Genomic DNA, 14,880 nt, shown 5'->3' on the forward strand with positions numbered 1-14,880 from the left:
GTGTCTGTCTGTCTGTCGGTGTTCAGAGATATACCAGGAGAGAGAGTGTCTGTCTGTCAGAGGGATGAAAGGAGGACGCTCAGATCAAACATACTTTTCTAATTGTAGAAAACAAACGTCCCCAGAGACTCATTTTCTGCTCATGTTCATCCTAATGTGATTGATACAGGTGCTCTGTTCTGTTCCAGGTACAGTCTCTACAGTCCTGTCTCCTCTATTGTAGGATTGATACAGGTGTTCTGTTCTGTTCCAGGTACAGTCTCTACAGTCCTGTCTCCTCTATTGTAGGATTGATACAGGTGTTCTGTTCTGTTCCAGGTACAGTCTCTACAGTCCTGTCTCCTCTATTGAAGGATTGATACAGGTGTTCTGTTCTGTTCCAGGTACAGTCTCTACAGTCCTGTCTCCTCTATTGAAGGATTGATACAGGTGCTCTGTTCTGTTCCAGGTACAGTCTCTACAGTCCTGTCTCCTCTATTGTAGGATTGATACAGGTGCTCTGTTCTGTTCCAGGTACAGTCCTGTCTCCTCTATTGTAGGATTGATACAGGTGTTCTGTTCCAGGTACAGTCTCTACAGTCCTGTCTCCTCTATTGTAGGATTGATACAGGTGCTCTGTTCCAGGTACAGTCTCTACAGTCCTGTCTCCTCTATTGTAGGATTGATACAGGTGCTCTGTTCTGTTCCAGGTACAGTCTCTACAGTCCTGTCTCCTCTATTGTAGGATTGATACAGGTGTTCTGTTCCAGGTACAGTCTCTACAGTCCTGTCTCCTCTATTGTAGGATTGATACAGGTGCTCTGTTCTGTTCCAGGTACAGTCTCTACAGTCCTGTCTCCTCTATTGTAGGATTGATACAGGTGATCTGTTCTGTTCCAGGTACAGTCTCTACAGTCCTGTCTCCTCTATTGTAGGATTGATACAGGTGCTCTGTTCTGTTCCAGGTACAGTCTCTACAGTCCTGTCTCCTCTATTGTAGGATTGATACAGGTGATCTGTTCTGTTCCAGGTACAGTCTCTACAGTCCTGTCTCCTCTATTGTAGGATTGATACAGGTGATCTGTTCCAGGTACAGTCTCTACAGTCCTGTCTCCTCTATTGTAGGATTGATACAGGTGCTCTGTTCTGTTCCAGGTACAGTCTCTACAGTCCTGTCTCCTCTATTGTAGGATTGATACAGGTGATCTGTTCTGTTCCAGGTACAGTCTCTACAGTCCTGTCTCCTCTATTGTAGTATTGATACAGGTGATCTGTTCCAGGTACAGTCTCTACAGTCCTGTCCCCTCTATTGTAGTATTGATACAGGTGCTCTGTTCTGTTCCAGGTAGTCTCTACAGTCCTGTCCTCTCTATTGTAGGATTGATACAGGTGATCTGTTCCAGGTACAGTCTCTACAGTCCTGTCTCCTCTATTGTAGGATTGATACAGGTGATCTGTTCCAGGTACAGTCTCTACAGTCCTGTCCCCTCTATTGTAGGATTGATACAGGTGATCTGTTCTGTTCCAGGTACAGTCTCTACAGTCCTGTCTCCTCTATTGTAGGATTGATACAGGTGATCTGTTCTGTTCCAGGTACAGTCTCTACAGTCCTGTCCTCTCTATTGTAGGATTGATACAGGTGATCTGTTCCAGGTACAGTCTCTACAGTCCTGTCCCCTCTATTGTAGGATTGATACAGGTGATCTGTTCTGTTCCAGGTACAGTCTCTACAGTCCTGTCCCCTCTATTGTAGGATTGATACAGGTGATCTGTTCTGTTCCAGGTACAGTCTCTACAGTCCTGTCTCCTCTATTGTAGGATTGATACAGGTGATCTGTTCTGTTCCAGGTACAGTCTCTACAGTCCTGTCCTCTCTATTGTAGGATTGATACAGGTGATCTGTTCTGTTCCAGGTACAGTCTCTACAGTCCTGTCCCCTCTATTGTAGGATTGATACAGGTGTTCTGTTCTGTTCCAGGTACAGTCTCTACAGTCCTGTCTCCTCTATTGTAGGGTTGATACAGGTGTTCTGTTCCAGGTACAGTCTCTACAGTCCTGTCTCCTCTATTGTAGGATTGATACAGGTTATCTGTTCCAGGTACAGTCTCTACAGTCCTGTCTCCTCTATTGTAGGATTGATACAGGTGATCTGTTCCAGGTACAGTCTCTACAGTCCTGTCTCCTCTATTGTAGGATTGATACAGGTGCTCTGTTCTGTTCCAGGTACAGTCTCTACAGTCCTGTCTCCTCTATTGTAGGATTGATACAGGTGATCTGTTCTGTTCCAGGTACAGTTTCTACAGTCCTGTCCCCTCTATTGTAGTATTGATACAGGTGCTCTGTTCTGTTCCAGGTAGTCTCTACAGTCCTGTCCTCTCTATTGTAGGATTGATACAGGTGATCTGTTCCAGGTACAGTCTCTACAGTCCTGTCTCCTCTATTGTAGTATTGATACAGGTGATCTGTTCCAGGTACAGTCTCTACAGTCCTGTCCCCTCTATTGTAGGATTGATACAGGTGTTCTGTTCCAGGTACAGTCTCTACAGTCCTGTCTCCTCTATTGTAGTATTGATACAGGTGCTCTGTTCTGTTCCAGGTACAGTCTCTACAGTCCTGTCCTCTCTATTGTAGGATTGATACAGGTGATCTGTTCCAGGTACAGTCTCTACAGTCCTGTCTCCTCTATTGTAGTATTGATACAGGTGTTCTGTTCCAGGTACAGTCTCTACAGTCCTGTCACCTCTATTGTAGGATTTATACAGATGATCTGTTCCAGGTACAGTCTCTACAGTCCTGTCTCCTCTATTGTAGTATTGATACAGGTGCTCTGTTCCAGGTACAGTCTCTACAGTCCTGTCTCCTCTATTGTAGGATTGATACAGGTGTTCTGTTCCAGGTACAGTCTCTACAGTCCTGTCTCCTCTATTGTAGTATTGATACAGGTGATCTGTTCCAGGTACAGTCTCTACAGTCCTGTCTCCTCTATTGTAGGGTTGATACAGGTGATCTGTTCTGTTCCAGGTACAGTCTCTACAGTCCTGTCTCCTCTATTGTAGTATTGATACAGGTGTTCTGTTCTGTTCCAGGTACAGTCTCTACAGTCCTGTCTCCTCTATTGTAGTATTGATACAGGTGATCTGTTCCAGGTACAGTCTCTACAGTCCTGTCTCCTCTATTGTAGGGTTGATACAGGTGATCTGTTCTGTTCCAGGTACAGTCTCTACAGTCCTGTCCTCTCTATTGTAGGATTGATACAGGTGATCTGTTCCAGGTACAGTCTCTACAGTCCTGTCCCCTCTATTGTAGGATTGATACAGGTGATCTGTTCTGTTCCAGGTACAGTCTCTACAGTCCTGTCCTCTCTATTGTAGGATTGATACAGGTGATCTGTTCCAGGTACAGTCTCTACAGTCCTGTCCCCTCTATTGTAGGATTGATACAGGTGATCTGTTCTGTTCCAGGTACAGTCTCTACAGTCCTGTCTCCTCTATTGTAGGATTGATACAGGTGTTCTGTTCCAGGTACAGTCTCTACAGTCCTGTCCCCTCTATTGTAGGATTGATACAGGTGATCTGTTCTGTTCCAGGTACAGTCTCTACAGTCCTGTCCCCTCTATTGTAGGATTGATACAGGTGATCTGTTCTGTTCCAGGTACAGTCTCTACAGTCCTGTCTCCTCTATTGTAGGATTGATATAGGTGTTCTGTTCTGTTCCAGGTACAGTCTCTACAGTCCTGTCTCCTCTATTGTAGTATTGATACAGGTGATCTGTTCTGTTCCAGGTACAGTCTCTACAGTCCTGTCTCCTCTATTGTAGGATTGATACAGGTGATCTGTTCTGTTCCAGGTACAGTCTCTACAGTCCTGTCTCCTCTATTGTAGGATTGATACAGGTGTTCTGTTCTGTTCCAGGTACAGTCTCTACAGTCCTGTCTCCTCTATTGTAGGATTGATACAGGTGATCTGTTCCAGGTACAGTCTCTACAGTCCTGTCCCCTCTATTGTAGTATTGATACAGGTGTTCTGTTCCAGGTACAGTCTCTACAGTCCTGTCTCCTCTATTGTAGTATTGATACAGGTGCTCTGTTCTGATTGATATAGTTGGACATAAGTCTGTAGAAACAGCAGGAAAAGTGATTTTAATTGAAGAAATCTGTGATCTCACACATAATAGAGAGAGACAAGTGATGAATACAAATGTAAGTAAGGTTTGAAATATTTATGTTTTAAGTCAAACATTCTTTCTGTTTGGGCTTCTTGCGGTCAATTTGCAGTTCACAAATGATTAGTAATTATGTTTCTGCCCTCCTACCAATCCGCTGGAGGAAAATAATCCGCCCGCGGCTGAGTCTGGTTGAAGAGTCCGCCTTTAGGGGGTCAAAATTACAACCAGGCTTCAATGAGTCCTCCGGTTTACTGCGCAGCGCGCACTGCATACAAATAATAATAAAAAATATGAACATGATAAACAAAGTTATCCAAGCAATAACAATAACGTATAAGGCTTTTGAAGGCAACTATGGCTTGTGTTGAGTTTGATGTTTTGACCTGTATGTATAGACCTGTATGCAACATTATCGGTAAGTGACTTGTCTGATGTCTGAATCAGGGGGGTTGTGTTAAATGCGGAAGACACATTTCGGTTGAATGGATTCCATTGTGCAACCGACTCGGTACCCCCCCCCCCCCCTTTCCCTTTCGCCTACTGCGCAAAAAGCGACTTATAGTTGTTAAAACGGGAGTAACGCGAGTGTGTTGATATAACGGCAAAATATTGTAAAAATTCCGCTTTTAACAACCATCAGTATTGGTTAAAAGAAACGGCAACATATTAGTCAATAATTAAGTGTGTGCAAAGCGATCGTGTCAGGCGAAAATGATATGAAAGGTTTTACCATTGCATGTGCAGTCCCACATTCACTCTTATAGCGATTGGGTTATTACCCATCATTTGCAACAATGTCATTGAACGTCATCACTATATTTCCTTTGCGGTACCTCAAACTGTCGTGATGACCAGCCGAGGTAAACTTTTAGTATAAGTTGATTTTGTCTGGGCAGTGTCTGAACAACATCCTAAAACCTACTCTGAGCTGGGAGTTATTGTTGTCGGACCGGTTCTGTTCCAGGTATAGTATTGTAATGAAACAGGCAGGGAGCAGGTCTCGAACCCTCGACCTTCTAGCCCGAAGTCCGGCGCGCTATCCGCGCTTATAAACCCAGGGTCGTTCCAGTATCTACAGTCCTATCTACTTTCCATTGCATGCGTTGTAGCCTGAGCAGTTTCTTACACGTCCCAAATGGCACCTATTCCCTACAAGCTACTAACTTGACCAGGGCTCATAGGGCATGGGCACTAATCAAAGTAGTACACCAGATCGGGCAGAAAATAGTTGCATTTTATAGTTTATTTGAAAATTACAACTTTTCAAATACTCAAGGTAGTTAAATATAGTTTAAACTAAAATGCAACATTGTATTTTTTTTATATTCAAATACAGGTCTCAGAAAAACGATTTGAACTTATTTGGAATACCTTTAGGAAAACCAAACAATATTTGAATGTATTTGAATACATATTTAATTTAATTTATTTATCCTTTATTTAACTAGGCAAGTCAGTTAATTCTTTACTTATCCTTTATTTAACTAGGCAAGTCAGTTAATTCTTATTTACAATGACGGCCTACCAAAAGGAAAAAGACCTCCTGCGGGGACATGACCTGGGATTAAAATAAATAAATACAATATAAATAACATAGAAGTTATTTGAAGAAATTTAAATAATAACCAATATTTGATGGCTGCCAAATATTTGCTGGAAGAACCTAAAAACGACAACAGTTAGTTTGAATGAGTCTAAATATATGATCATTTTAACACACTGGAGCACTCTCAGATATTAATATACCATAAAGCCTATAATTAAATACATGAGGGACATAGAATCATCATAGTCATTTTGAAACGGCAAAAGTGGTCTAACAAATATATATATATATATATTTATTTATTTATTTTCTTCGCAATGAGTGAGCCATAACACACGACATCCGGTTCTTATTGGTATTATTATTAAGTGTAGTAACTTTGTGATTATGACGACAGCGTCATTGTTGTTAAGAGGACATAGAACGTTGGAAATGTCTTTATTATGACATCATAATGGAGTCATTACATAAAGTGGAATAAGGAACCGTCACAATTCTTTCTGTACATTAGTTGGAGAAAAAAAACTCAGCTCATTGCTATGCAATTATATTGCAATTACCCAAAATATTATGTAACAATATGCTGCTTTAAAAAAGTAATTACAGTTGTATTACACAGGCACCAGAACAGTTTAATGTGTTATTAAGTGTTATCGAGAACGCGAACAGTAACAAAATATGACTAAGTGTCGAAAGAAATATCACCAAAACTGAACGCGAACAGTAACAAAATATGACTAAGTGTCGAAAGAAATATCCCCAAAACTGTCGTCTTGAATCAACTACAGCCAAGGTAGGTGGATAATCATGTTCGTTTGTGTTCCTAGTAAACTGTCCCTTTTGAAGGGATACTTGGGGATTTTGGGCAAATTAGATCCTTTATCTACCTCCCCAGAATCAGATGAACTTGTGGAAACAAGTTGTCTGCCTGCAGTTTGAAGGAGGTTGCTAACTAGCGCTAGCACAATGGCTAACTAGCGCTAGCGCAATGGCTAACTAGCGCAATGGCTAACTAGCGCTAGCGCAATGGCGAACTAGCGCAATGGCGAACTAGCGCAATGGCGAACTAGCGCAATGGCGAACTAGCGCAATGGCTAACTAGCGCTACCACAATGGCTATAAGTATATGGGTATCTGCTAATATCCATACACTTCCAGCCATTGCGCTAATGCTAGTTAGCAACCTCCTTCATACTAAACACCGAGACATAAAAATGGTATCCATGAGTTCATCTGACTCTGGGGAAGTAGATAAACTCCCGGAGTATTCCTTTAAAGATGGAATAGTGTGTTTGAAATAAGAACACTTAACCCTCAGATGGACAAAACGGTTCCAAGTTGGTTTTTGCTAAGCATCCAACTTGATGTTTATAATGTTTACAAAATGGCTTTGAATTGCGCTGCGGTATTTTCAGGTATCATAATAAATTGCAGCTTTCGACCCTTTCAGGGGCATGTTGAAAGAGTCATACTGTAGTTGAATGTCGTAACTTATTCATACTTATCTGTAACAAAAATCATTGGTTTGACTTGATTATCTACACATGGGGCAAAGGACAGTCAGGAGAGTGGACATTGACAAAATGTTCAGAAATACATTTATTGTGTAGATCAAATATGACTGTCAGAGATTGGTTGAAGATTGAAGGCGGCCAATCAAATAGTTTCAGAAAAGTAGTCACTTCCTGAAATCTGTATTCAAATAGTTTTGAAAAGTAGTCACTTCCTGAAATCTGTATTCATATAGTTTTAAAAAGTAGTCACTTCCTGAAATCTGTATTCAAATAGTTTTGAAAAGTAGTCACTTCCTGAAATCTGTATTCATATAGTTTTAAGAGATTGGACAGGCTGGCTCTAATGGTGAGTCTCCATTGGTTTGCCAACACAAACTAAACTGCTGTGAAATTAACTGTGATGTAACTACATTGAAGAGGAGCAGATAACGTGAATTTTTAATACAAAACTAACCCAGATTTAATGTGAATAAATTACTAAAAAAAAAAATGTATCGTTTGTCTGTAAATCATTTCTCCGCTCTCTCAATTCTGTCTGCAAATGGTTAGTTAGTACGGCATGTCCTACCCTTTAAGAGGCTACGTCCCAAACGACACCCCATGGGCCCTGGTCAATAGTAGTGCACTACACAAGAAATAGGGTGCAATTTGGAACACAGCCATAGATGAGGGGGGGGAGAAACAATAAACAAGCTGCATCTGAAATCTTATTAAAAAACCTGACGTAAGATTATTAAAAGATTAGCTTCACCTAGTTCCATCTCAGCACACTCTGTTTCTGTCCTGTGAACAAAGAGTCTTCAGTTTACACGGAGGCAGGAGAGGAGAGGCAGGGGTAGAGGCAGGGGTAGAGGTAGGAGAGGAAGGGATAGAGGCAGGAGAGGAGGGGTAGAGGCAGGAGAGGAGAGGCAGGGGTAGAGGTAGGAGAGGAAGGGATAGAGGCAGGAGAGGAGGGGTAGAGGAAGGAGAGGAGAGGCAGGAGAGGCAGGAGGAGAGGCAGGAGAGGAGAGGCAGGGGTAGAGGCAGGAGAGGAGAGGCAGGGGAGGAGACAGATTTAAATCACTCAACTGAATTGATTCACAGATTTCACACAATGAAATGGTCTACTTTTAGGATGGAACTGAAAATAGATATTCGATCATCACTTTGTATGTTTACAGACATGATCTTTCTGTCGTGTGTAAGTATTTAGAAAGAAAAAACCACTTCTCTGATTCATTTAGCCCAACTCTCTCAGATTAACTAGGCTGATTATCCAGCTTCTCTCTTCATGACCTGAGTCACCTCTCCTGATCCCTTTGTGGTGTATTCCAGGGACGACACTGCCCCCCAGTGGTCTATTACAGTAACTGCAGGTTCTCAACACCAAAAGGCATAGGATTTTTTTTATTTAACTAGGCAAGTCAGTTAAGAGCAAATTCTTATTTACAATGACGGCCTACCGGGGGAACAGTGGGTTAACTGCCTTGTTCAGGGGCAGAACGACAGATTTGTACCTTGTCAGCTCGGGGATTTGATCTTGCAACCTTTCGGTTACTAGTCCAACACTCTAACCACTAGGCTACCCTGCCTGTCGCCCCCATTGTTCTCTGAAGTGCAACCAATACATTTATTGATAGGTAAATTGTATAAAAACCTTTATTGAACTGACTGAAAAAGAAGACTCCCTTAAGTATAAATGAAGAGAGGTTTTGTTATTTAACATTTCTGAATAGCGCAATTCTGTGACGAACAAATACGTTCAGACACAGCAGCAAGATAACATTTGGTCACAACAACAACAAAAAGTAATGTTTTATCCTCAATTAATTAAAAGTCCAATTATTATTGTCAGGATTGATGAGTGGCGTACCCCAGAATCGTGTCTTGGTAGTCTACCTCTTCTGGACCAGAATTATGCCTTGGTGGTCTACCTCTTCTGGACCAGAATTATGCCTTGGTGGTCTACCTCTTCTGGACCAGAATTATGCCTTGGTGGTCTACCTCTTCTGGACCAGAATTATGCCGTGGTAGTCTACCTCTTCTGGATCTGTCTCCTCATAATCTGATCTAGGATCAGGTCTCCCTGCTTCACGTCCGTGTTGCTACAGCCAACCACCGGACAGCTGTGGGACGGAGAAAGGAATATGCTAATCAATCAATCTAATGTTTTACTGCAACAGTTGTTTAAGTGTAAAACAGCAGGGTAGGACGGAGAGACGACATCACATCCTGATTGACAAGGTGAGAAAACAGCAGGGTAGGACAGAGAGACGACATCACTTCCTGATTGACAAGGTCAGAAAACAGCAGGGTAGGACTGAGGCGACATCACATCCTGATTGACAAGGTGAGAAAACAGCAGGGTAGGCTGGAGACGACATCACATCCTGATTGACAAGGTGAGAAAACAGCAGGGTAGGACAGAGGCGACATCACATCCTGATTGACCCGGTGAGAAAACAGCAGGGTAGGACAGAGAGATGACATCACATAATGATTGACAAGGTGAGAAAACAGCAGGGTAGGACAGAGAGATGACATCACATCCTGATTGACAAGGTGAGAAAACAGCAGGGTAGGACGGAGAGACGACATCACATCCTGATTGACAAGGTGAGAAAACAGCAGGGTAGGACGGAGAGACGACATCACATCCTGATTGACAAGGTGAGAAAACAGCAGGGTAGGACAGAGAGATGACATCACATCCTGATTGACAAGGTGAGAAAACAGCAGGGTAGGACGGAGAGACGACATCACATCCTGATTGACAAGGTGAGAAAACAGCAGGGTAGGACAGAGAGACGACATCACATCCTGATTGACAAGGTGAGAAAACAGCAGGGTAGGACAGAGAGATGACATCACATCCTGATTGACAAGGTGAGAAAACAGCAGGGTAGGAAGGAGAGACGACATCACATCCTGATTGACAAGGTGAGAAAACAGCAGGGTAGAAAGGAGAGACGACATCACATCCTGATTGACAAGGTGAGAAAACAGCAGGGTAGGACAGAGAGATGACATCACATCCTGATTGACAAGGTGAGAAAACAGCAGGGTAGGACAGAGACATGACATCACATCCTGATTGACAAGGTGAGAAAACAGCAGGGTAGGACAGAGACATGACATCACATCCTGATTGACAAGGTGAGAAAACAGCAGGGTAGGACAGAGACATGACATCACATCCTGATTGACAAGGTGAGAAAACAGCAGGGTAGGACAGAGAGATGACATCACATCCTGATTGACAAGGTGCTAATAGCAACAGGGGCGGGCAGACTCAAGACAACAGATGTAAATGACTAAAACCAGACAACAGATGTAAATGACTAAAACCAGACAAAAGATGTAAATGACTAAAACCAGACAACAGATGTAAATGACTAAAACCAGACAACAGATGTAAATGCCTAAAACCAGACAACAGATGTAAATGACTAAAACCAGACAACAGATGTAAATGACTAAAACCAGACAACAGATGTAAATGACTAAAACCAGACAACAGATGTAAATGACTAAAACCAGACAACAGATGTAAATGACTAAACCAGACAACAGATGTAAATGACTAAAACAGACAACAGATGTAAACGACTAAAACCAGACAACAGATGTAAACGACTAAAACCAGACAACAGATGTAAACGACTAAAACCAGACAACAGATGTAAACGACTAAAACCAGACAACAGATGTAAACGACTAAAACCAGACAACAGATGTAAATGACTAAAACCAGACAACAGATGTAAATGACTAAAACCAGACAACAGATGTAAACGACTAAAACCAGACAACAGATGTAAACGACTAAAACCAGACAACAGATGTAAACGACTAAAACCAGACGACAGATGTAAACGACTAAAACCAGACGACAGATGTAAACGACTAAAACCAGACGACAGATGTAAACGACTAAAACCAGACAACAGATGTAAACGACTAAAACCAGACAACAGATGTAAACGACTAAAACCAGACAACAGATGTAAATGACTAAAACCAGACAATAGGAGCGACTCACCGTAACTTCTTCTTCTGGTTTTGCCGGGCCTTGATCATCCCCATAATGGCGTCCCGGTCGTAGTGGTGGTTACACTTCTGGTTCTTCATTGGGTTCACCATCTCCACCTGCAGGGCCACACAACAACATGGACACAACCAGACTGTAACGCTGTATTGTCCTGTCGCCGGGCAGATTAGTTTACAGTGGTAAAGACATACCATCTCCACCTGCAGGGCCACACAACAACATGGGGACAACCAGACTGTAACGCTGTATTGTCCTGTTGCCGGGCAGATTAGTTTACAGTGGTAAAGACATACCATCTCCACCTGCAGGGCCACACAACAACATAGACAACCAGACTGTAACGCTTTATTGTCCTGTTGCCGGGCAGATTAGTTTACAGTGGTAAAAACATACCATCTCCACCTGCCGGGCCACACAACAACATAGACAACCAGACTGTAACGCTGTATTGTCCTGTCGCCGGGCAGATTAGTTTACAGTGGTAAAAACATACCATCTCCACCTGCCGGGCCACACAACAACATGGAGACAACTAGACTGTATCACTTTATTGTCCTGTCGCCGGGCAGATTAGATACTGACAGGAGGAGAGAGAGACCAACCTGAGTGAGGGGACAGGTTAGACACTGACAGGAGGAGAGAGAGACCAACCTGAGTGAGGGGACAGGTTAGACACTGACAGGAGGAGAGAGAGACCAACCTGAGTGAGGGGACAGGTTAGACACTGACAGGAGGAGAGAGAGACCAACCTGAGTGAGGGGACAGGTTAGATACTGACAGGAGGAGAGAGAGACCAACCTGAGTGAGGGGACAGGTTAGATACTGACAGGAGGAGAGAGAGACCAACCTGAGTGAGGGGACAGGTTAGATACTGACAGGAGGAGAGAGAGACCAACCTGAGTGAGGGGACAGGTTAGATACTGACAGGAGGAGAGAGAGACCAACCTGAGTGAGGGGACAGGTTAGATACTGACAGGAGGAGAGAGAGACCAACCTGAGTGAGGGGACAGGTTAGATACTGACAGGAGGAGAGAGACCAACCTGAGTGAGGGGACAGGTTAGACACTGACAGGAGGAGAGAGAGACCAACCTGAGTGAGGGTACAGGTTAACTACTGACAGGAGGAGAGAGACCAACCTGAGTGAGGGGACAGGTTAGATACTGACAGGAGGAGAAGAGAGACCAACCTGAGTGAGGGGACAGGTTAGATACTGACAGGAGGAGAGAGAAACCAACCTGAGTGAGGGGACAGGTTAGATACTGACAGGAGGAGAGAGAGACCAACCTGAGTGAGGGGACAGGTTAGATACTGACAGGAGGAGAGAGAGACCAACCTGAGTGAGGGGACAGGTTAGATACTGACAGGAGGAGAGAGAGACCAACCTGAGTGAGGGGACAGGTTAGACACTGACAGGAGGAGAGAGAGACCAACCTGAGTGAGGGGACAGGTTAGATACTGACAGGAGGAGAGAGAGACCAACCTGAGTGAGGGGACAGGTTAGATACTGATAGGAGGAGAGAGAGACCAACCTGAGTGAGGGGACAGGTTAGATACTGACAGGAGAGAGAGAGAGACCAACCTGAGTGAGGGGACAGGTTAGATACTGACAGGAGGAGAGAGAGACCAACCTGAGTGAGGGGACAGGTTAGATACTGACAGGAGGAGAGAGAGACCAACCTGAGTGAGGGGACAGGTTAGATACTGACAGGAGGAGAGAGAGACCAACCTGAGTGAGGGGACAGGTTAGATACTGACAGGAGGAGAGAGAGACCAACCTGAGTGAGGGGACAGGTTAGATACTGACAGGAGGAGAGAGAGACCAACCTGAGTGAGGGGACAGGTTAGATACTGACAGGAGGAGAGAGAGACCAACCTGAGTGAGGGGACAGGTTAGATACTGACAGGAGGAGAGAGAGACCAACCTGAGTGAGGGGACAGGTTAGATACTGACAGGAGGAGAGAGAGACCAACCTGAGTGAGGGGACAGGTTAGATACTGACAGGAGGAGAGAGAGACCAACCTGAGTGAGGGGACAGGTTAGATACTGACAGGAGGAGAGAGAGACCAACCTGAGTGAGGGGACAGGTTAGATACTGACAGGAGGAGAGAGAGACCAACCTGAGTGAGGGGACAGGTTAGATACTGACAGGAGGAGAGAGAGACCAACCTGAGTGAGGGGACAGGTTAGATAATGACAGGAGGAGAGAGAGACCAACCTGAGTGAGGGTACAGGTTAACTACTGACAGGAGGAGAGAGACCAACCTGAGTGAGGGGACAGGTTAGATACTGACAGGAGGAGAGAGAGACCAACCTGAGTGAGGGGACAGGTTAGATACTGACAGGAGGAGAAGAGAGACCAACCTGAGTGAGGGGACAGGTTAGATACTGACAGGAGGAGAGAGAGACCAACCTGAGTGAGGGGACAGGTTAGATACTGACAGGAGGAGAGAGAGACCAACCTGAGTGAGGGGACAGGTTAGATACTGACAGGAGGAGAGAGAGACCAACCTGAGTGAGGGGACAGGTTAGATACTGACAGGAGGAGAGAGAGACCAACCTGAGTGAGGGGACAGGTTAGATACTGACAGGAGGAGAGAGAGACCAACCTGAGTGAGGGGACAGGTTAGATACTGACAGGAGGAGAGAGAGACCAACCTGAGTGAGGGGACAGGTTAGATACTGACAGGAGGAGAGAGAGACCAACCTGAGTGAGGGGACAGGTTAGATACTGACAGGAGGAGAGAGAGACCAACCTGAGTGAGGGGACAGGTTAGATACTGACAGGAGGAGAGAGACCAACCTGAGTGAGGGGACAGGTTAGACACTGACAGGAGGAGAGAGAGACCAACCTGAGTGAGGGGACAGGTTAGATACTGACAGGAGGAGAGAGAGACCAACCTGAGTGAGGGGACAGGTTAGATACTGACAGGAGGAGAGAGAGACCAACCTGAGTGAGGGGACAGGTTAGATACTGACAGGAGGAGAGAGAGACCAACCTGAGTGAGGGGACAGGTTAGATACTGACAGGAGGAGAGAGAGACCAACCTGAGTGAGGGGACAGGTTAGATACTGACAGGAGGAGAGAGACCAACCTGAGTGAGGGGACAGGTTAGACACTGACAGGAGGAGAGAGAGACCAAACTGAGTGAGGGGACAGGTTAGACACTGACAGGAGGAGAGAGAGACCAACCTGAGTGAGGGGACAGGTTAGATACTGACAGGAGGAGAGAGAGACCAACCTGAGTGAGGGGACAGGTTAGATACTGACAGGAGGAGAGACCAACCTGAGTGAGGGGACAGGTTAGATAATGACAGGAGGAGAGAGAGACCAACCTGAGTGAGGGTACAGGTTAACTACTGACAGGAGGAGAGAGACCAACCTGAGTGAGGGGACAGGTTAGATACTGACAGGAGGAGAGAGAGACCAACCTGAGTGAGGGGACAGGTTAGATACTGACAGGAGGAGAAGAGAAACCAACCTGAGTGAGGGGACAGGTTAGATACTGACAGGAGGAGAGAGAGACCAACCTGAGTGAGGGGACAGGTTAGATACTGACAGGAGGAGAGAGAGACCAACCTGAGTGAGGGGACAGGTTAGATACTGACAGGAGGAGAGAGAGACCAACCTGAGTGAGGGGACAGGTT

The 14,880-nt window shown here is 44.6% G+C and overlaps 1 protein-coding gene across 1 annotated transcript in view; it reads right to left on the reverse strand.

Annotated features, from left to right (window-relative positions):
- Nucleotides 1-7,270: 7,270 nt before the first annotated feature.
- The window catches only part of LOC129842171 (E3 SUMO-protein ligase NSE2-like), a 24,611-nt gene continuing 17,001 nt past the window's right edge, over nt 7,271-14,880 (reverse strand). The window contains exons 6-7 of the mRNA XM_055910598.1: nt 11,225-11,331; nt 7,271-9,308 (exon numbers count right to left, since the gene is read on the reverse strand). Of these exons, the coding sequence (XP_055766573.1) occupies nt 9,218-9,308; nt 11,225-11,331 (198 nt within the window). The 3' untranslated portion in view covers nt 7,271-9,217. The remainder of the gene's footprint in view (nt 9,309-11,224; nt 11,332-14,880) is intronic.

The sequence above is a fragment of the Salvelinus fontinalis genome, unplaced genomic scaffold (genome assembly GCF_029448725.1).
Source record: "Salvelinus fontinalis isolate EN_2023a unplaced genomic scaffold, ASM2944872v1 scaffold_0021, whole genome shotgun sequence".
Lineage (NCBI taxonomy): Eukaryota > Metazoa > Chordata > Actinopteri > Salmoniformes > Salmonidae > Salvelinus > Salvelinus fontinalis.